Source organism: Crocodylus porosus, unplaced genomic scaffold (assembly GCF_001723895.1).
Source record: "Crocodylus porosus isolate Cpor-Errol unplaced genomic scaffold, CroPor_comp1, whole genome shotgun sequence".
Classification (NCBI taxonomy): domain Eukaryota; kingdom Metazoa; phylum Chordata; order Crocodylia; family Crocodylidae; genus Crocodylus; species Crocodylus porosus.
Window position 1 is genome coordinate 6,188,809 of NW_017728936.1, and position 22,157 is coordinate 6,210,965.

The 22,157-nt window shown below is 49.5% G+C and overlaps 1 protein-coding gene across 5 annotated transcripts in view; it reads right to left on the reverse strand.

Moving 5' to 3' along the window:
* Nucleotides 1-34: 34 nt before the first annotated feature.
* Nucleotides 35-22,157, reverse strand: part of OPCML (opioid binding protein/cell adhesion molecule like) — a 630,964-nt gene continuing 608,841 nt past the window's right edge. For 2 of the 5 annotated variants that reach the window (XM_019547022.1, XM_019547025.1), the window contains 5 exons: nt 19,840-19,974; nt 14,909-15,089; nt 14,212-14,363; nt 12,848-12,871; nt 35-529 (listed from right to left, as the gene is read on the reverse strand). In XM_019547022.1, coding sequence (XP_019402567.1) covers nt 429-529; nt 12,848-12,871; nt 14,212-14,363; nt 14,909-15,089; nt 19,840-19,974 — 593 coding nt within the window. In that variant the 3' untranslated portion in view covers nt 35-428. The remainder of the gene's footprint in view (nt 530-12,847; nt 12,872-14,211; nt 14,364-14,908; nt 15,090-19,839; nt 19,975-22,157) is intronic. The other 3 variants (XM_019547026.1, XM_019547024.1, XM_019547027.1) reach the window with 3 other exon arrangements.

Here is a 22,157-nt window from a genome sequence, read left to right on the forward strand (position 1 = left end):
GCTTAAGAGACACAGAGATAATAGGACACTTTGATTTTTTTTTTTTTTTTTTTTTTTTTTTTTTTTTTTTTTTTTTTTTTTTTTGTAGCTTCCGCTATGCATCATCTCTCAAACCAAGGCATGTCTCTTGGGGCAATTTTAATGGGCTTGGCCGAGACACGCTCCTGTTTCGGACATGTGTATAAATAGGGTTCAGGGGCAGGGCTGGGGCAGAAGAAAACGACTTGCTTTGAGAAACCCCCATGACTTATCCCCTCACCAGGCTGTCTGATCCCTTTCCCTTTCCCCTTCCCCTTCACCCCCTCCCCCGCCCTCCCGGCAGTACGTTCACGCTGTAAAACGGTGGTGGTTGCCCCCGCAGTGTAGAGAGTAAAGTCTGTGGTGTGGGAGAAGCCAGGCGTCACCTCCAAGGACCCTCTGCTTTCTTATCAAAACCTGATGAGGAAGTGAGCAAAGAGGGTGCCCGATAGCCAGAGGCAGGCCATTGCTCTGGAAGCCGCGTTGCTGCCATCGTGCACTGCTCCAGGGCCTGGACAAGGTAGAGAAAGAGAGGGGCTGTTAGTGCCACGCAGAGGGATGGGGCTTTTGCATTAACATTTTTCAGAGAGAGGCAGCTCAAATGAAAGCCCCACGCGAAATGCTTTGCGGCTCAAGCGTATCCCCGATAAGCGCACGGCTGGCCTTCCCTCCCTGCTTTTTGTTCATGGCCCCGATTTCCTCCTTGGACCACATCATCCCCTCAGCTGCTTTCGCAGGACTCGGTCGCCCCTTGTCGGGAAGCAGCCCTCTTCCCCGGCTGCAGCCCGCCAGGGAGGGATGCTGCCGACGCTGATCCTGGCCTGTGCCACGCAATTTGAGATCGTGTGCCCTCCAGCCACAGAGCCGCGGTCCCCTCCCTTTGCTGCAACTGCCTCCGCGTGCTCCTGCGCACCCTTCCCTTGACCCTCAGCTCGACTCCAGTTAGGAACCGTCCACACCGAGTCAGCGTGAACCCCAGGCGGCTAGCTGGAGGACGTCTACATGAGCTATAGACAGGGACAGGGCTGGAAGGGACTTCAGGAGATCAGCTAGTCCAACCCCTAGCTCAAAGCAGGACCAGCCCCAACTAGATCATCATGAGGTTGTCATCTCTGTGCTGTGGCTGCTAATGAGGCCTCATTTGTGTTGGGTCTAAAGGAAGTGCAGAGCACTGGCTGGCTCTAAAAGGGGACATAAGCTGAGAGCAGGGGCTCACGGCTTCTCAGGAGCTTCCCAGTCGTTCCCCTGTTGCTGCCAATGGAGGCTGCTCTTGAGCTGATCACCTGGAGGCATTAGACATGCCCAACTGGCCACAGAAATGCAGCTGGTGCTGGGGTAGAACGTGCTTGCTTGTTACCAGCCCCAGACTCGCTGTCTGACTGGGATAAGGTTGAAACAGCCTACTCAAGGTATGGGTCTCCACAAAGCTGCCTGGTTTGTATCAGTCGAAAAGTGTTGGAAGCTGGGGGGGTCACAAATGGTGGCTCTTCCTGGTAAGGCATGTCCCCTACATGGCATATTCCCAAATGGGAGCTCAAACTGCAGGGCCTGACCCAGCAGAGACCCTAGTGGGTCTTACTACAAGGAAAATGGTCTTGAGCTCATCTGGCACTCCTGCATGCCAGAACCAAGGCCTGTCCCCCCCCCCGCATGGCGTGAGAAGCTTTCCATGCCCTCACTTGTGAGGAAAACCCAGTGAGGGAGATGGTGCTGAAAGTGGCCTCAGGCCACGCTAGGAATCCCTGGAAGGCCTCGAACAAGGAGCTGGTGTAGTGCTCATTTGCCCCCAACCTGTACAGGGCCTCGGCCTGCTGGGGGACTCATGGAAGGACCTTCTGCAAGGTCAGGATGCTGTAACCACCCCAGCCTGATGTGTTTACCAAAGCAAGAAGGGAGCATTTGGCCCAAAAGACTGCAATGCATATGCCCCAGGGCGGGGAACGCCAGGCAGCCAGAGGTAATACATTGTCCCTAGCTGAGAAAGCACTATAGCACTAGTAGTAAGGCTGCTGCCGAGGCGCATTAGGAGCCAGTTTTCAGTGACATGTTTCCCTACATTAGATCCTGAAAGGGAGATGGAGTTCAGGAATCTTTGCCAATTCCCTTAACAGCTGTCTCTCTCAAAACCTCCAGGCTAGGACCAGTGTCAGGTTTGTAACTGTTGGGGTTGGGGATCGGCGGGTCAGGAAGAAGGTGCGGCAGCAGGGCAGGATCGACCAGTAGGGATGAGACTGGACTGGGTGCTGGAGGTCAGGGTAAGTCCATCCACACAGACGGGCGGGGGGCAAGGCCATGTCTGGATGGGCAGGTATGGGCTCACGGGTCGGAGCTATGCAAAGAGCATTCGTGCAGCCTCACGCAGGCGCCACTGGCCTGCTGGTCTGAGATGTTCCCCGGTTACTCTTGCCCGTCCTTTTGGCACACAACAGACGCAGCTACGTGCTGCGGCCCACGTGCCTCCAAATGCTCTCACCGGAGCACCATATTACCAAAGAGTCCATCTCTACTTTGCCCTTCCAAAACTGCAGGTGCAGCACAGCCCTGGTTGTATCCTGCCCTTCCAGTCATTGTTATATTTGCAGAGCTTTGCAAATAGTTCTGGATTTAGAATTGAGCCGGAGCAAAAATAGGCTTTATCTCCAGACAGACACCGCCCCCTCCCCCTGCCCCTCAGTGGAATTGCTAGAGACTAAAGACGCCAGCAAAGCATCGTGCTGTTTGATTCATTAATCGCAATTTTATAGTAACCCTGATTGACTGGAACCATGGAAAAGAAAGCAGCTGAGCCAAACTACTCCCATCTGGAGCCCTTTATGCTGTAACTGCTCTTAAATGCTTTACACTCTTGTAGTTCTGTTCTCCAGCGGGCTCTTTCCACTCCCCCCGTACACGAAAAGACAGATCTCGGTTGTTATTTAACTAGCCTAATGGCACTAGCCTAATTAAAAATTGATAACAACCGAGGCACATGGGCAGACTGCAAACCACGGCATCCAGCAAGCAGCCCCCGATAATTGTAGTGGCATTCCTTTTAATACTGGGGGATATTGTCAGGAACAAGACATTGATTTTATTTTCTCCCTTTGAATGCAGCAAAACCAGATTTCAAACGCGCGGAGCTCGCCTAAGATAACTCACTGGCTTGCCTCACTTTAGCATCTGAGAGCTCGTTAGTGGGTGTTTGTGGGGCTGGTCCTCAGGTGTGGACTGGTGAACAATTATATTGCCTGAAAAGGTGGGGGGGCGGGCCTTTGCCATGCATGAGCATGTGGCAGCTGATGCATTATAACCGTACCTGTCCTGTGCAAGTCTCATTTAATGAAACTCTCATTTATTCAGGGTGAAGATGCTCCTGTGTTCACGTCCCTGCACTACAGGAGAGGCGCGGACAGATGAAACGGTGAGCATGCATTCAGCTGATCTGTGGTCAAACATGCCCCTCTTAAAAGACTCCTGGGATGGAGTGGGGGACTAGGAGATACCCTATCAGTGGAAAGTGGGGATGCCATGGGTGGTTCAGGAGTGCAGGGGAAGGCTATCAGTAGTATGAGTCCCCCCTCCCCGCCCCAATCTGAGCAGACCCTGCTGCCCATGAGCCTGCACCCTGAGCTTGTGAACCATGCTCCTGCCTCTAGCACCCAAGTCCATGCAGGCCTGGAGGTTTCCTGCACTCTGATGTCACTGTGCAGAGAGCAGGAAAGCAAGCTGCCCCCCTGTACCCTGCAGCACACAGCAGGGATTTGCCAGTATCTCATTCCTGCTGTAACCTGGCCCATGGGATGTTTGGCACAAACCCTGCGCTGCCTTTCTGGCCATTAAAACTGCTGTGTAGTTTTGCAACTGAGGATCCCACAGCTTGCTTCGGCCCATTCAGAGCTGTGTCGGTGAGGGCTCCAGGACTCCTTCCTCCCGTCACCCTGCTCTGCGTCCCTGCAGCATTGCACCTCTAGAGAAGAGCTGGGGATGGAAACCAACATCAGAGAGGGACAGGTTTCCCTTATTCCCTCCTAGGGGCACTCTCCAAGCACCCTGACCTCCCCTCACCACTCAGAAGCAGTGACAAATACTGCCTTGGTTAATCACACCAGCTCATTATGTTTTAAATTTGAGATTTTCAGCTCTGACTAATGGGAAAAGAAACCCAATCCTGTGCCTCTTAGCACGTTGTGCATGCAGAGAGCGCGACATGGACACCATCTGCTCCCCCGATCTCGGCACACAGGTAGGTTTATCTCCCAGGGAAACGCTAAGAGCAGCACATAAATAATTTTTTAAGAAAATCTAATTACAGGGGGAGAGATTGATCTTAAAGCATATTGATTCAATAAAAGGCAGGGTGGAATTCAGTGTGCTTTTCCTTCACTTGAGGCCTGAGCGCTTTTATTAATGTGCTGCAGGTAGGTGGGTATGTGTGCAGTGGGAGGCAAGGTAAAAAAATAAAGGGTTTTGAATAGTGCCCAGATGCCAGGGTGATGGGCATAAGGGGATGTATGAGATGCCCTCAGTCCTAAATGGCCAAATTTAAATTTGCATTTGTGTTGCTTCATTATGGGGAAAATAAAAAAAGAAATGGAGGTTTATCTACTCTGCTCATGTCTTGCTGGCCACAACGTCCAGTATTGTGCTAAATGCTATCAGGCCCTAAGCCAGGTCTTGTGGACACTGGACAGGGTCAGTAGTAATGCATTTGCTGGATGGGTTACTGGTGTGGGAAGCTGGTTCTATTTGTGCTGACACTGATCTCCTCTATAACCTTGGGCAAGTCACTTTGCTACTCTGTAGCCATATCCCCTCCTGCTGTTTGGCCCTTTTGTCTGCAAGCTCTTTGGGGCAGGAATTTTCCCTGATTATGTGTGGAGAGCACTTAGCAGAATGGGGTCCTGCTCTTACTTGGGGCCCAGCTGCAAGGGGGACTTGGGAAGATAACTGCAACTTTGGGAATGTTAAGTTCTGGAGCAGCCTTTTCAGAAGAAAGCAGGGGGTGGAGGTGGGGAGAGGAGAAAGGAAGGAAGGAGAAGATGGAAAGGCAAAGAAACTGAACTTTTTACAATGGAGCTCATTTCACTTATGAGCAGGGTTACGTGATGTGGCTGCCTGAAGAAGCACAAGGTGGCCCTGGAGACCCAGCAGGTCCCTTCCAGGCCTGTGTAAAGCTGTGAACTTAAAAGGAATTAACCATCATTTCACTCCTTCAGGGATGTGCTCCTTGAGAGTAAAAGTGGCCTTCATTCATTTTGGCTGAAGTTTTCTCCAAAGCAAACTCAGAAGAACTGAATTCAGGCCAGTTTCATTCTGAATGAGCGCTCCATTGCATAGAGTTAGTTTGCTTAAAAGTTAACTTGGATTAATCTTCCTGAGTGTCCTCCTACCAGCACTCCCTTTTCCTGGACTACCGTGATACAGATATTAATCAAGTAAGTGGTGCGTAGGCAGCTCCATTAACAGGTCTGTTTCCCTTGCTTGTACTCTAGTGCTCATGCAGCCGTGTGGTTAAGATTTCCAAGTCCTCTGCCTGAATAGGATCAGATGCTCTACTCATAACAGCACTGCTTCTGTAGGTATCTAGGGTCACAGACTAGCTTGTGCTAAGAGCAAACCCTATTTAGACCTGCTTGTCATGCAGCAAATGTGAATGGTGCACAGCCCCCTTTAAGGCCTGCAAGCGCTTGGCATGCTATAAAGTCACTCAGCATGCCACCGTCCCCCAGTTTATCAACCAGGCCCATACTGGATGGAAGTAAAATGTATCCTTCCAACGCAGCACAATGAGAATTCATTCTGTATCTCAGCTCCTCAGCCTTGGGAGGGCACAGTATATAGGCTGCACTCTCAGGCTAAACCTAGGAGAATGGGTTGTGAAGGACCAAAGAAGAAAAAAATTGGAAAGACAAACACCCAATAAAGATCTCCGTATACAGAGCAGGGAAGGACATAAAGAAAAATAACTACAGAGGAACAAAATCAGGAGGCATGCAGAGAAAGGCCCATAAAGAAGACATAAAGCTGTTTGGGAATTTGTAAGGTCAATTTGTGTGTGCGCAGGGGGTAAGAGGAGGGATTACTCAGCCAGACAGACAATTTTCGGTGGGAGATGAGTCTGAAAGCAGGTTGACGAACGTGACTGTATTCCAGACCTATTTCTATGTGCTCCACTTGCTGGAAGACAAACCTCTTAAAGGATCCGATTATTCTAAGGGAGCCCGAGTGGAACATGACTTTATGACTAGTCAAGGGCAAGCTTAATAACGAGCCGGTGCGACATGTGCGCTCTTTTCCCCTGCACTGCCTTGACCTTGTGGGGTTTTTTGTTCCTTGCATGCGTGTGGAAGTCAATCTGCTCTTAAAAGTCAATCAGATCTAGGTAATTGGTTAAAGGGATTCATTGCTTTCAGTTGAGAGAAAAGTCCACCAGTCTTCCAAGCTCTGGGGTTCAGTTCTGACCCCTTGCAGTTTAGTCACCAGTAGAAGGCAGTTGACCCCCAGATGACAGCAATGCATTTGTAGCCTAAGGGGCACCCAAGCTCTGATAGCAAGAGGCCGCTTGCCTGGGCTGTTGACCCAATGCACGCAAGCAGGTTCTCATCCATGCAGATTGCCAGCACCTCTCCACTGCTGTTCACAAACAGTCACATCTGCTATGGCACAGCTTGGTCCTCAGCCTCCAAGTCCAGAGGTTGGGTAGCTCCTAACCCACTCCTGAGCTCCATTTAGGGATGTGGAGGTAGGAGTGGGTCCCTGTCTCAAAGTGAGCTTGAGACTCAAGCAAGGAAGGGAGGATGGTAGATAGCACGGCTAATTAAGCTTAACTGTTCAGGGGTTAAAACATCTGTTCTGCAGAGGCCTCCATGTAGGGTACATACACTGCTCAGGGCCTAAATAGCACCTTGCACAGACCCATACACTCAGGACAGCTCCGAGACACAGGCCAGAAATCTCGTGCCTTCTTGTCCTATAGCTGTAGTCAGGCGAGCTGGGGCTCAAGGAAAGAAAAGAGGTGAGAGTGTGGACATATTCACAAGGCTTTCAGCATGTGGGAGATCTCAGTGCCACCAGATCCAAACCTACCTCTAACCCAACTAACAATTCAGACCTGGCGCCCCAGCCTAAGCCTCATCTGAAGATCATACTGGCTCTAGCACAGCCAAAAGTGACTCCAACAAAAACAAAACTAATTCCCCGCCCCTAAAAAGAGGAAACATTAACTTATAATTACACATTTAACAAAAACTCTGATGCTTCACTGTAATCTGAAGTCAAAATAAGCACAATGTGGGCTGTCTAACCTCATTAATTTTAAGACAAAGGAATAACAGCCATTGTAATGGCAACGGGGAAAAAAAAATAAAAATAATGGAGTGAGAGGATCTAATTAGCTGATGTGTCTCGTCACTTCTTGTTCAGGAACACAAACCTATTTTCTGCAATGCAAAACCAGCCTAGCCAAATTGTTTCATTTCAAACAGAACTTTTATTTTCCTTAATTACAGCAGAATGCAGTGTCGTCTTCACGAGCAGCCGGCAGACAGTCTATGGCCTGCAATTCAAATGTATTTTTTTTTCCAGGGGTGGGAGAAAGGAGGGGAGGGCTGCAATGTGGCGGTATTTTTGTTTCCTATTTTTAAAAACTGCATTCAGTCTTTAAAATGTGACTGAGAGTCTTGTAACGTTCTGTCAAAAAAAAAGCTAATCCTCGTCGGCTCATCACAATACAGACAGAAGCACTGCCGGGCTGCAAACCTCCGAGCCTGTGCTGACTGGAGCAACTGTCGCCTTCACAGTGTCAGAATTCGGTACACGAGGGCTAATAACCAGATGCCAATGATTTTGGGAAGGGGGGTGGGGGGGGTGCAGAAATACTCCTCAGAAATGAAATGTGAAATGTCTGCATATTTTTCTAATATGTTGACATTTTGCAGGTTGGGGAGAAAATGCAACTGATTGTGCTGCTGCCGTCAGCCAGAAAAAGAAAAGGCTGATTCACTCCCCCTCCTGCGTAACTAAATTGGAGATGTACAAACCTATTTGGGAAAGCAATGGAGGGGTTTTTAGAGCCCTTGATACGCGGGGAAGAGAGAAAAGAAGTCCCTCGACAATCATTTGCTTAACTGCTCCCGATGAGAAGTTTGGCTTTTTTTCCCCTGCTCATTTTAGTTTAATTTCTAGGCACTTTCACTATGAGTCACCCGTTTCCCCAAATGAAGCCAGCAAGCTGTTCTGTGAGGCTCTGTTTAGAAAGGGGCTATTTTTTGCTTGACACTTAATGTCAGCCTCTGCTTTCAAAGTCAGGTAAGGGACATTTGCCTCGGTTACGGAGAGAAGCAGGATTTGTACAGCCAGGGTCAGGATTTTTTCCTCGCCAGCCGGAGGGGCCAAGTTTGATGCCATCTGTTGGGCTTGTGAGAAGGAGAACCTGGGGTTGTGAAGTTCACATGCCGAGCCAAACCCTCTGCGGGTCTGCATATGGCTAACGCCATAGAAAGTGAGGCCTCCAAAAGAGGAACGCTGCGTATGCTGTGCGGTTCACAGCCCTTTTGCTCTCCTGAAACTCTGCGTGGCTCTTCCTTGCACCATAGTTAATTCATCTCCCTAAAAACCTGCAGTTGAACCTACTGCCATTGCATTTTCCTGAAAAAGATGGCATGCCATTTGTGCATGTCCCTCTCGCCATCCCTCCATCACAAGGAACTAGACTACTTTTTTTCCTTTTTAGTTTTTCTTTTTTTGCTTGAAAACCTTGTCGCCACTCACTCCCCCACCCCACCTCCTCTGTTCACCCACCGGCTTGGACTGCGATAGCTCCCTATTTCTCAGAGGGGTGCAGCACGCACGCGAGACGAGGCGCAGGAAACAAACAGACAGACACAAAGACCCAACGCACTCCACAGTCTCCGTGGGGGCGGGGAACGCTCAAGCTATCGGGCTTTTTTCAAGACATTTTCTTTCCTTCTCCGGAGCGAGGAAGGTATGTGGAGACACTAGACGGATCAATGAAGAGAGTTCACTCTGAAGGTTTTCCTCTCTCAGAGCCTGCTTACAAAGGCATCTTCCCATTTGGGACTTGGGGATTTCTCTTTTCCGCTCCCTCCCTGTTCCCCACTCTATCAAGATACCTTGCCTTTGCCAGGGTTTTTTATTCTGCTGCATGTGTTCAGATAGCTGGTTCACTGATTTGATTATTACTACTGCTTTTTTTATGTATCCTCATGTTTGGGTCAAGAGATGAGGGTTTTTGTTTCCCACTGAGACCTGTAGCTGCACTCACTGCTTTTCAGATTACAGATTAATACTGGTAACTGTTCCACTTGATCTTACTCGCAGCTTGGAGCCATCTCCATTCTGCTGCATCTTCTTTATTTTTACCCAGACTCGTGGTCTCCCCTGCTCTCGCACCTCGGCTTCTCAAATCTGATTAGCTGTGGGTCACCTCTATTGTTCCAGTTGATCTTGCTTGTTTATTCACGACCTTCCAGTCTTGTATTTTTTTCCTTGAATTATTATTATTACTATTTTTTAGGAGATGAATTCCCGCCCCCCACCCCTGCATTTTAGAGCTGCATGTATCAAATCCAAGACCGCTCAATCTTGCAAAAGCAGGTGAGGACTGCGCCAGAACCAGATGGCTGGCATTGGTACTTCCCTTCCACTGACAGAAATGGCCACACAAGGGGTATGGGCTAATTTTAAATGCATCCCTGTGACTGCATTTCCCTCCCTGAGCACCTTCAGCTGCTTTCTCCTCTATCCCTTCCACTCCATCCACATTCTGGAGAGGCAGGAAGGAGAAGTGTGTGGGCTGGTGAATGGCAGTGGAGCAGCAGCTGTACTGTTAGCCTGGCAGCAAATACTCAACATTTGTAGCTACACAATGAAGAAAGTTTGCTAGGAGGAAGTGGAGAACAGAGGTTTGCTCAGATCTTTTCTTGCTCACAGGAAGTTTTTAGAGCTGGAAGATTATCGAGTCCAGCCCCAAGTTACTACTCTCAACATGGGTTGAATGCTTCTCCCTTCCTTGCCTATCAGGCAAAGGTAATACACTTACTTGGTTAGGAGTTGGCCAACCAAAATGTGAGTGCCTGTCGGCAAAGCTCGAGGGGAAGAACAGTGAACTTGGAAGCAGAGACATTGGCCGGCACATCTTATGGTTAGGGCTTCACCTTGCCAAGGACCTGCTGCAGGTGAGGAGCCACCAGCCTTGTTTGCATGACCGAAATGGCTGCTCTCCAATATGCATAGGAAACTGCTATGCCCAGAAATTAATTAGCAGCGTGTCACTCGCTTTCCCCCAACCCTTTCCTTAGTCCACCCCCACCTTCGAAGCCAAGATCACAGTGTCTCTAACTCACCTTGTATGCTCTTGACTATCTGGGTAGATTCAGCCTTTGAATTTTGAATGGGCCTTGGACAGAAGTGGACACCCAAGGCACCTGCTATTGATAGCAAGGCCTCTGAGAGTGACCCCACTACACCTCAGACCCTGGACAAGTTTCTGTGTACTTCATATGCCTTTGGAAAATCCCTGACCACATGCCCTGTGGTTAGGTAAGCATACCATGGCCATCAGCCCTGTGCTCCTCCAGGCATTTCTGACAGCCTTCAAGCACACCTCTCCCCCATGCACTGGAAGAGGCTCTTGGTCTTCACCCGTGAAGTTCCCAGGAGCATGTTGGAGGCCAGGGTAGGGCACAGGCAGGGCAACCGGGTGCTTAAAAGATGCCACAAGTACAATGGAGTGGGGCAGGAGTATGCTTGAAGACCGTGTCCCTCCCATTACCAGACCTAACCCAGTCTATGTGTACTGCCTCAAAAAGATGGGCGATGAAAGACTGCCAATCAGACTGCATCACATGGTGGCTTTCTAATAAAAAAGCATGTCAAGTAGGGACTGAGCCAAGCTTGTTATGCTTACATGGGTTGTACTCCAAATCAGGGTTAACCTCTCCCTGCTCCATCCACAGCTAGAGGTGCATGCTGAGATGCCACGGCTCATCCTAAGTGCCTGCAGCCCTCGCTGTAATAACACTGTGCCTTTCTAAAGCACTTTTGTCCAGATCACCTTCCAAACAGTGCTATGCCTTCCAGGTATGATATCTCTCAAATGCAGGCAATTCTGGGCTGAAACGTGATGGCTGTCAAACAGTTCACAGCAGCACTAGACCTGAGGCTTACGTTTCGAAGGGAAAGTGAAGTACATCTGCAGGACTATCCGGGTAAGATATAACTAGCAGAAAAAGAATTTAACCCCTCCTGCAGGGGCAGAGTCTGATGTGAAAGCAGCAGCAAATCGCTGAACAGCAATTACGAGTTAATTTAGAAGTGACAATGGAACTGTGTCTAGACACTGTCAGATTAAACGGCAGACACTTGAATAGCAAAGAGCAGGATTGTTTTTAATCATTCCCTTGGATTGGATAAAACAAAGGATTTAAAAAACTGATTTCCGTCCTATCAATTCCATTTGCGAAGAAAACAATGAAAACAGCCGCTCTGTAGATAGCGCGGAGGTTTCATTTAGCTTCGCTTTCTAGTTTTCAGGCACCGCTTCAGCGCTGTCAGGTTTAACTTGCAGGTTCCGCATGGGGATGTCTATGGCTGGAAAGCTGGGGGGTTTTGGAATTTAAATGACAAAGGAATGGAAACCTTGCTACTGATCACAGATTGTTTTTTTTTTTTTAAACACCAAAAAAGCAGCCCCCCCACCCCATCCCACTCCACTCCCCAAATATAGAGGTCTCTTTCAAACTGACAGTGTCCCTTTAAAGGTGGCCAGCAAAGGGGAGTGAATCCTGGCGTTGTGTCCCTTGCTATTCCTGTATCATGTTTTGCCATCTAAAATTCCTTCAAGAAGCTTTTCCTTTTGCTTATTTGCCTGATGTTTTGTTTTAAAATGGACCTGATAGGAAAAAAAAACAACAACAAAACATGAAGGGTCTGGTCTTTGCTTTTACCGGAGGACCTGCTGCTGTCTCAGGAAAAAGCAATTTTGACTTTGTCAACAAAGAGAACTTTTCTTTCGACTGTTTGCAGCATGTTTCAGTCCAAGAGTGATCACTGGGGAGTAATATGAAAAAATCAACTGAGAGTCCCAGTGGTCTACAGCATCTCCTGGTGCAGACCAGGGTTGGGTTTCTAATGGAAACCCACACTGTATGTTCCTTTTTTGGTACATCGTAAAGGAATTGAGGGAAAAGGGCAGAGACCAAGTTTGACTCCCTTTGCAGGTCACCTTTAAGTCGGCTCTCTCATTCATCTGTTAGTGTTGCACCCTCCGATGGTATTTTATATGTGCCTTGAGATGCTTTTCTTTAACATAAAGAGCAAAGAGGGGCCAAATTCAAAGTTGGCATAAGCAACTCAGCTTCACTGAGATTGTGGCAAACTTCCCCTTACAGAGGTCCTCCCCATGATACACTTTACAGTCTCTCCCACCTTGAACTTACAAACTTTTGGCCTCCTGAGACCTATTGACAGTCCCTTGCCTGGACCTGCCAGTGATCCAGAAGGATGTCATGTTATATTTGTCTGATCTGCAGAAAAGAATTAGGTACCCAGTTGATCAGAATAAATACATCTTTTTGCTGGACAGCACTGAAAGCAGCACGTGCATCTACTAACCTGGAATACACTTGGTCAGACTGACTTTTGCAGAGCTTTTGCTAAGGCAGAAAAAAACCCCAAACACCCTGTGCCCAGTCCACTCCATATCTTCCTTGCTAAGCACAAAACCCTGGCCTTAAAACTACTCACTCATCTAGCAGCTTAACCAGCCTACGAGGCAAAGGCATTGGGGGGGTGTTGCAAGCAAATGAAGGAAGGAACATGCTGTACCAACCTGCCAGTGCTGTGGGCTCACTTTCTAAAACAGAGGACAATGGACACAGAAGGAGAGAGAACAGAGAACAGAAAGGGGGGAGAAAAAAAAGAAAATACATAGTTCATATCTGCAGACAGTTGATGAATGCATGCTCATTAGAACGGTGATCTCGCCACACAAACAGAACACATGGCAGTGATGTGGATGCAGCTGACGTGGTAACACACAACACGGACACTGAGGCACGGCAACCATCGGAAACGTGACACCTCTCTTTCCACGCGTCCCACAAGCCGGACTCATGTCCAGTTGTTTCAGCAATGCAAGTCTACTGGGGAATCAGCTAGGTCCTGCTCTGCTTGGGGACTAACCCAAACACCTGCTCTCTGCCAGTATGTGGAATCTATATAGCCAAGGCTCATACCATTTGCAGATGCCATGTAAGACTGGCAAGTGACCATGACAGCTCCTCACATGGGACCCAGGTGTGACTAGGAAACTGCCTTCAGTGTGACATCACTTTTCAGGACAAAAATACGGCTTTAAAGGGAGACAACTGTGATGCTCCCTTAGGGGGAAATGATAGCAGATCCTGCTGGCAGGGACCCTGTACCTGGCTTAGACATGGAGATGAAACCAGGTTTGTGGAAGGACAAATTGGTGACAGAACCCACTAGAGAACCCCCCACTTCCCCGTCCAGTCTGAACCAGGCTTGGGTTGGGCTGCTAATCCTCCTGGCTGCTTGTTCGCTCAGTGCATCCCAGTTTACCCGCGTACACGAGGAGGGTGATAGCGCCTGCCACTCCCTGAGTGCTGCTTCCTTTCTGCTTGCATTGGGTTTAAAAAATGTGAGGCCCCCTTTTGAGCTCAGTGGGTTTAAAATGCATCACATAGTACTGATGCTGTGCTTGAGCGGGAGAGTAAGGGCCTTCATTTTCACTAGCCTCCTATAAGGGATACATCACATTTAGATGCCGGCAAATAAACAGGGCTGGGCTCCTCTTGCCTTTGAGCAGTGAATGAAACAGGCAGACTCTGGTTTCTTGGGCTCAGTCTCCCAGACACAGGTACGCTGGGGTGTTCAGGGCAGGAGGCTCAATGATGGAGCAACACCCTTCTTTTGCTTTGCCATATAGCTCGCCCCAGCTGAGGATCACTCCCTTTGTGGAAAAGCCGAGCGACTGCCCCTTCCCATCCCATGTAAACCTGGAAGCTGGCATGCTCAAGGCATCATGTCAGCACTTTGCCTATTGTTGAACTTTGCCTTCCCCGTGAGTGGACAGATGTGCAAGGAGTTTTGGATTAATGCTTGGCAGTTAATCCAGCTCCCTTTGAGTGCTGGCAGGAGCACAGCCCCTGAGGCTCTGCCCCTCAGACCTACCATACAGGATTATACTGGCATTGGTGTTCCCCAGCTTGTTAGTGGCCACGCAGGTGTAGTTGCCGTAGTCCTTTTCTGAGACATTGAAGAAGGTCAGCGTGGACATTTGGCCTTTGTTCTCGATTCGCACTCCGTCTAGCCCATTGGCTAATCTGCAGGGCAGCAAGGACATTGGCTAAGGGCTGGTACCAAGGGGCTCCCTCCCCCAACAGTTCTGTACATGCTGTTACAGGCCAAGGATGGAGCTCTCCCCCATGGCATGGATCAGGCACCTGCGCACTGGTTCCCAGCGGCCAGGTCACTTAATCAGGTGCGACTGGAAGACTCAATCAGTCTAAAGCATGAGCTGCTCTGCCCACTCTGCCCAGTTAACACCATCACAGAGGTGATAGGGTCCTTTCTACCAGGTGACTGAGAAAAAAAACTCCTTGCTAAAGGGCCCTACCCTGCTACTCCTGACCCCTTTTTCAGCCTCACGGCCTGAGGTTCCTCCTGTTAGGCTACGGCAGGAGTTTTTTCTTTACAAAGTACCTTGATGCATCTTCTACTGAACTCTTTAATTATAGGGAAGAGACTTACAGCAAGCTCCCCGGGCTGTCTATATGAAATGTCTTAGAAGGTAGTGTAATGATCACTCTTTTTGCTGTTGTGCCAAATGGCCCCACCTGACCCCAGATATCGGGCATGCCAAGCTCACCCCAAGGGCACAGCGTGTGAGCTCGTAGTTCCCCTTAGCAGCTTGCTTTCACTTAGGTACCTGGTGTCTTCTTTGAACCACTGGAATTCAGCCACGGGCACGGCAACGGCTTCGCAGCGCAGGATGCCCTTCTGGCCGACCGAGGCACCAGTGTTCTTGGTGTTGGAGATGTACGGTGGGTCTGCAAAGCAAGGAGATGTTAGCCCAGATGGAGGGGCCCATCCAGAGGGCTGCCAACATGGGGCACCATCTCGTCCAGCTGGGCACCCCCAGGAAGTGGCAGGATATGGAGCCACCTCATTGAAAGCTGGGTGGCATCCAGCATGGGGAGGACATGGCTCTGGCTCTGCTGTGGTGGCAGTATAGCTCACTGAACCTTGACAGAAGGGATGCCTGCTTGGCTCCCAGTGTTTTGCTTGGTGCTTTCTCTTGTTCCTTGTAGTCCTTCATCCCCACGTTCTCCCATGTACCTCCAAGTGCCTCCTCTCCTTTATGGGCTGGGAAGAGGATATAGCACTTCTCTTTGGATTAGGGACAGGGTAAATTAGGGTGGAGTGGGCGAGAGAGGCATATGTAAGTAGGACCATACAGGACCCTCCTTTTTACCCAAGCTGACCCCAGCTGGCAGCAAGGAAGGCGGGTGCGGAGGCTGCTGGGCTTGGCAGCCATGCAAGTGGCAGAAGGTATGCCACCCACTAGGCATTTGGAGGACGACTGGCACCTGAATCACCCTGAGTGTAGCCTGTTACCAACACGGTCCAGAGCTTCTCAGGCCAACCTTCTGCCTTCTAGCCATCACTGCCAAAAAGGCACTTGTCACACCCCGTAGTGTGGTGGGGAAGATGCGGGGGCAGATGAATCCAGCGTGCAGGGCTGCTGAGCTAACACAGCCGCACTTGGAAATGAGTATGGTGACTTTAAGGTGTAAGTCTGGGGCCTCGGGTCTGTACTGTTCCCCTCCCTTGACCACATGACTTCAGATGGGATGCAGGCATGTCACAGCATTTATGGTCAAGGGTGACCACTGGCTTCTTCACGTTGACCCTTTGTCATTAAATATTTCCTCTGCGTATAGCACTGTGGTGTTCATGAAACCAAAGGATTTGGGGCCTCAGGAAATTAAACTGGAGTGGGCTGCAGGCCGAGGAGAGATCAGTGCCACCAATTCATGGAGCCACGGCAGGTAAAGGGAGCAACTAAGGTGAGATGTGCCAAGACACACCGTGGGAACAGTGCCCCAGAGAAAGCAAGGAAACCTCCCATGATCTCAGCTACTTTGAGCTAGAGGAAAGCTGGTGTATCCTTCCTGAACACAACTGCCAGGCGTGCTGCTCAGGTCTGGGAAGCCCTGGGACGATCTGCACTGCCTCAGAGCTAGGATCAAATCCCAATGCATCAAAGAAGGCAGAGGAAAAGGAAGCAGGAGTTAGTCTGGCCATTTCTGCACTGGGGAGTATCCCTCCAATGGACACGTGTGTGTGTTAGCTGGTACACCACCTCAGTCCGGTGCCCGCTGGCAACCCTCTGCTAGTCTTAATGCAAACAAGGCAAGTGTTCAAAATCTGCTCAGGGTAATCCTGCGCTCCCCACAGCCCCTGAAGGGAAGGGGATGAACGGGCGGCACAGATTGTAGGACCTGTCGTGACCACCAGCTGGATTAATTTATCACTTCAGAATGATAACAAATCTTGTTTTAAAGACTCCAAGCAGCAGTGAGTCCATCACCACCTCCCTGGCAATCAGTTCCAGTGTTTGCTCAGCCTCCCCGTTAAGCAGTTGTTTTATTTCAAGCTTGAATTTGTCTAACTTGAGGCTGTTGGTGCCTGCTTCGCTTCTCCTGCACAGTGGCTGTCACCTCTCCACTTCCCTTGCACTGAGCTCTTTGAGGTGCCGTGGTTCACATCGCAAGGCTCGCTTGCCTCCCTTGTTGGTACATGGTAATGTTCAGATCTCTCTCCTAGCTTGCACACTTACTCAGAGACACATTCTGCAGTACTGTGTTAAATACTTAGCTCAGCTTTGTAATGCTTTGTTAATTATGTCTAGCGCCTGGCTAAACTTGGCATGGCCTTTAGCTTAATTGCCTTTGCCGAGAATTGTCTGGTCAGGGTCTTTCTCCTCTATACTGAATCATCTGGATTGTGTGAGTTTTCAGCCCTTTCAAGCTGCTACTTTCAAGAGTGCAAGACAGCTACCAGTAAAAACTACTGGCGTGACTGGTATTGTGGTATTTTCGGCTACTTCCCTTTTCAAAAGAAGCGCATGGGGATGAGCTAATTCTGTATGACTACACTGATAAAGGTTGGCTCTAAAGGAGGTCACATTGAGCTTGCAGCACTGCAGCTGAGTCTTGAAGCAACACACCACAGTTTGGTAATATATGGATGCTTTCTTATAAGCCGGCACTACCTGCTCAACTTTCTCTTAGCTAACAATGTTCTCTTAGGCCTAGTCCCACCTTTGCACACCCTTTCTGATGTGTGGACACCAGCAACGTCTCTGCTATCCCTTGCTTGGAGCAAAATTGCTTCCATATGTCTGCAAGCAGACATGTCATATAGCCAAGGACTCACAAGGAGCCAAAAAAGAGATGTCCCATGGCAGCAATTAACCATTGGCAGCATATACATAAACGCATTTTGATGGAGTGTGGCCATTCAGCCAAGTCACAGAGATCTCTCTTCAGCTTTAACTTGTCCTCAGTGGGTGCATCTACACAAGATGTTGACTGCAGAATTGCCTTATTAGCTTTCCTGTAGAGTCTACACGTGTGGGCCTATTAGGCTAGTAAATTAATAAAAGCCGCCATAGGTTACTATTTGTAAACACAAGTACTATCCTACGGCAGTTTTATTTAGTATGCAGCTTTGTGTAGATGCTGATGTGACTGGCTGGGGCACAAGGGTGCTTCAGGGTGGAGGCCGCCCGCTGGCTAGCCCTGCACTGGGGCATCCTTGTGCCCCAGCCAGGCCCTTCACAGCATGCTGAGCTGGGTCAGAGCAGCCCTGGGTTGGCAGGCTGATCCCCCAGCCCCCCTGCCAGTTGCAACAAACTCTGGCATGATATGCGCTGGAGTTTATTGTGTCATATTAATTGCACGTGTAGATACACCCAGTTATATGTGTATAACTCAGAAATCTGTGGCATCTTCATGCTTCTTGGCAATGATGATGAAAGTTATATGAAAAGCAAGAGACCCCCAAACTGTTTCATAGTTTCTAGGGTCAGAAGGGACCTGAACAGATCATCAAGTCCAACCCCCTGCTCTAGGCAGAAACAAGTGCTGGGATCATAATTCCCCAGCCAGATATCTATCCAACTTCCTTTTGGAGCACCGCCTCCCTTGGGAGCCCATTCCAGAGCTTGGCAGCCTTCACTGTAAAGTAATGCCTCCTGATATCAAGCCTGACCCTGGTCTCAATCAATTTGTGGCCGTTATCCCTTGTTATCCCAGGGAACAGAGCCTCACCTATTCTCCACTGGTCCCCCCTGGTGAGTTTATAGATCCCCTCTCAGTCTTCTCTTGCGGAGGCTGAATAGATTCAGGCCCTTTAGTCTATCTTCACAGACCCCCTGACCATGCGAGTGGCCCTCCTCTGGACCCTCTCAATGCTAGCCACATCCCTCTTGAAGAACTGGACTCAGTTGTCCAACCACAGCCTGGTCTCTATTGTACATGGGCCTGACAACAGAGGAGCTCTGGGATGGATGGTACTGAAAATCTTGGATTTCTCCAGTCTGTGCTTGACACAGTAAATTGAAATGAAGCTTATGTAGCCACTGCACCTTCCAAGACACAGGTCAAGTCTCTAATATGCCCTACATGTTCGGATGGTTGTGGATAATGATATGCTGTTCCCTAGGCCCTCGCTGGCACTTCATAAGCACTGTGCTGTAGCAGGCTGTGCAATGCTCAGCACTACCAGGCTATGCCATCTGTATGAGACTGGCTTATTAACCAACTTTCCAAATTGGGTGCAGGGACTGGCCTGGAAAACCTGAGGCTCGCCGGTTGCTTTAGTCTCTATGTACCTCTGAGTGGGACGTGTCAGACTGGGAAGTTGAGTTCTAGTGTCAGTCTCATGAACCAGTAAGTGGTTAAGCTGTTTCCTTGTTATCCTAACTTCAACATTTTGATTAGCTTCCTGACTACAAAAATGTGTACAGAATAGTCTAAATTAATCTTATTTCAAATTCTGGACCGTTTTTACCATTGCTGGTTAAATGACTAACGAACCCCCCCCGTAAGCCAGCCGTCTTTTTTAATAACTTCGCAATGGGAGTTCATAGGTGGCTGTTTCTGCCTGGAATGGCCTGGCTTCAGCTGCCTGTCACAATAATCACTTCTTGCACAGCACGGAGGATGCAGCAGACACAGAAATGAGTCATCTGCAGTCGCGCTGGCAAATCTTTTGTCAACTATCTGGCATAAATCATTGGCCTCCACAGCACTGGAAGTGATGTGCATTTCCTGTACGAGCGCAAATTTCAGAGGCTGGAGAAGCCAAACCCCAACCTGAACTCCCTCCTCCTCCTAAGTTTTGAAAACTTTCCAGGAGAGCAACTTGCTTTTTTGGGGGAAAAAATGTCCTTAACAGGTGTGATAGTTCCCTAGCTATAAAATTGCTGTCATCTCTTTCCTGTCAATGGGCTTACAGGACCCTTCAGGAATTGGTTTTGCAATAATAGCTCCTTCTCCTGAGCAGCAGAATACCACACCCCAAATGTCCTGACACAACTGAAGGACAACAGAGAGGCAGGCTTCCTGCCCGGGCCAGGGTGAAAGTATAATGAGCACACTACAAATTGCACCTAGCCCCGAGATTACAGGTGAGTGAAGCCTGGATGGGCCTGCCCAGTGTAGCAATCCCTCATCTGGTGTGAGGCAGGACAGTCATAGAGACAGTCTCAGTGAGCTTTGCTGTACTTACAGTTCACGGTCACCTTTACTTTCCGGATGTCTGGAGCTGCCACGTCGTTGACAGCACTGCACTCGTACTCCCCGGACTGATCCCTGGTGATCCCCGTGATCTCCAGGTACTCATCTTCACTCACAAAGCCCCGGCCTGAAAGAAGCACAGAGAAAGAGCAACGCGTGAACCCATGGTCTCTACACCCTCTCGTTAGTGGGACCAGAACCAGATGCTCTGAACCAAGGGTCCTCTGGGGACCCACTTAGACTGTTACTGTTAAATACAGGAGTGAGAAACCTCAGGCACAAGAATGGATGGGGGATGAAGGATAGAAGCTGGGCAAGGGGCCAGGAAACAATACCCCAGGATGGAGGCAGCACAGGGGCTGCTGTAACCACGTCTGGAGCAGGTAGAGGAGCCTGTGGGTCTTTATGCTACGGTCATCCTGGGGTGTTGTACACACCACAGGGAGCCCTGGAGAGGTCGCCACAAATTAGAACAACCCTGCAGGTTCCCGTAGTTATGCCTGGAGACACCTGAGTAGTCCAGAGAGTGTGAAATGTATTTGCAGTCACATTTTGACTGCCCGTTGGCAGGCAACCAACTGTCCTAAAAATCCCCAAGATATCGCCTCACACATGAGCCCAGGCAAAGAGGAGACGGGCACAGCCAGTGCCTCCTGACCCTGTAAGGGCAAGGAATTTGTTAGGGTGATTCGTGCTCAGATGACCATAGGAAGAAGACCACGCAGGTGGTGCGGAAGGCGGCAAAAAATCCCATAGTCTTGGCCAACGATATCAGAGGAAAAATTCCACTGTAAATCCAAATCTGGTGAGGACATTAACTAAACCCACCTGCCTGAGTGGCTTCCGAGCACTAGCGGATCCCAGCTAGCCTCCCATCCCTAACTGTGACCAATGTTTAATGCTTCAGGGGAAAGTGAAAGAAAACCCTCATTTATGGGTGGGGAGGGAAGAAATCTTTCAGCTCCCCCCACAAGTGAGTTCCTGAAGCATGGGATTAATAGAATATGACATGGCAGAATAAGTATTGCAAGCAGGTGAAACATTTAAGAATCAGAAAAATATATACAAGGATCAAAAATGTAATTCAGAAAGAGCTACTGGAAATACCCAGCGCACACATGCATGCACGCACACACCACACCCCCCACATAATATGAGCTCGCTTCAAGAACACCAGCATATTGCGAACCTGCCCGTCCAAAGCAGAGCCTCTAGCACCACAGAGGAGTTGAGAAACACTGCATCACCATACGCCTCCCTCCCACACATGCAGGCAACTCAGACAGCAATGAAGTTTCCTTTCGACCCCCCTTCCTCACTGGTCAACACTCCCATTACATGCTCTGATTATAATTCCAGAAACACCACTCTCCTACCCATACCGTGCCATCCATAAACTTGTCAAGGTCCAAAGAACAACTGTATCTCCTCTCAATCTTTAAGGGGAACCACACAAACAGTTTAAAGCTAGGGACAGCCATTCAAAAAGCCCAAGCCTGAAGTGATTCACTCTTTGCAGGTTTGTCTAAGCCTCGCAGCTTAAACTGATTAATAGCTAGACAGACATGCTCTGTTAAACCAGGAAATGCAGGCATGTGCCTGCAGTGGCTCAAGCCAGAAGCCAGGGTGCTAGAGCATGCCTGCCAGCCATTGCCGAAGGGGAGGGAAGAGCGATGCCCTCCAAGGTGCTCATTTCCCTGCTAGAGTGGAGGGGGTATGGCCAGGCACCAGCTGGGGCTAGCACAAAGGGGATGGGGAAAAAGTCTTTTCTCTGAAGCAAGGTATTGAACACAGCAATTTGCAAAGCATACAACAGGGAACTACCAAAAATCTTCATCTAAGCTAAGATACAGCCCAGTAAAACACAGCATACACAGCTTAGTCTAACTTAAAATGTAAACCAGGAAGACAAGAGTTAGTTTTACTGATCCTGAGGGTAGTGTCCCCTTACAGCCTGGCATTCAGAAAGGCTTTGCTTACATGGCAGCAGCAAGGGGCACAACTCTGCACCACCACCCCTGTTGCTGCCGGGTGGGCAGGGGGCATCTCACCATGGTGGCATGGGACTCACAGCGGTGGCGTCAAGCTTCCCTGCCCAGCCCTGCTGCGCTGTGTCCTGCCTGCTGGGCTGCAGAGGCCCCAGGGAGAGGGCAGCAGGACAGGAAGCCCAAGCTCGCACCCATTCCCCCGCAATGGGCTCCACTCCAGCTGTGCCCCCCTTGGGGGAGGGGGAGCCAAGCTCTGTGCTCTGTGGGGGTGGCAGCTGGGGCTCAGGCTGTGCTGTGGGGGGCGGGGGGCAGTGGGCTGCAG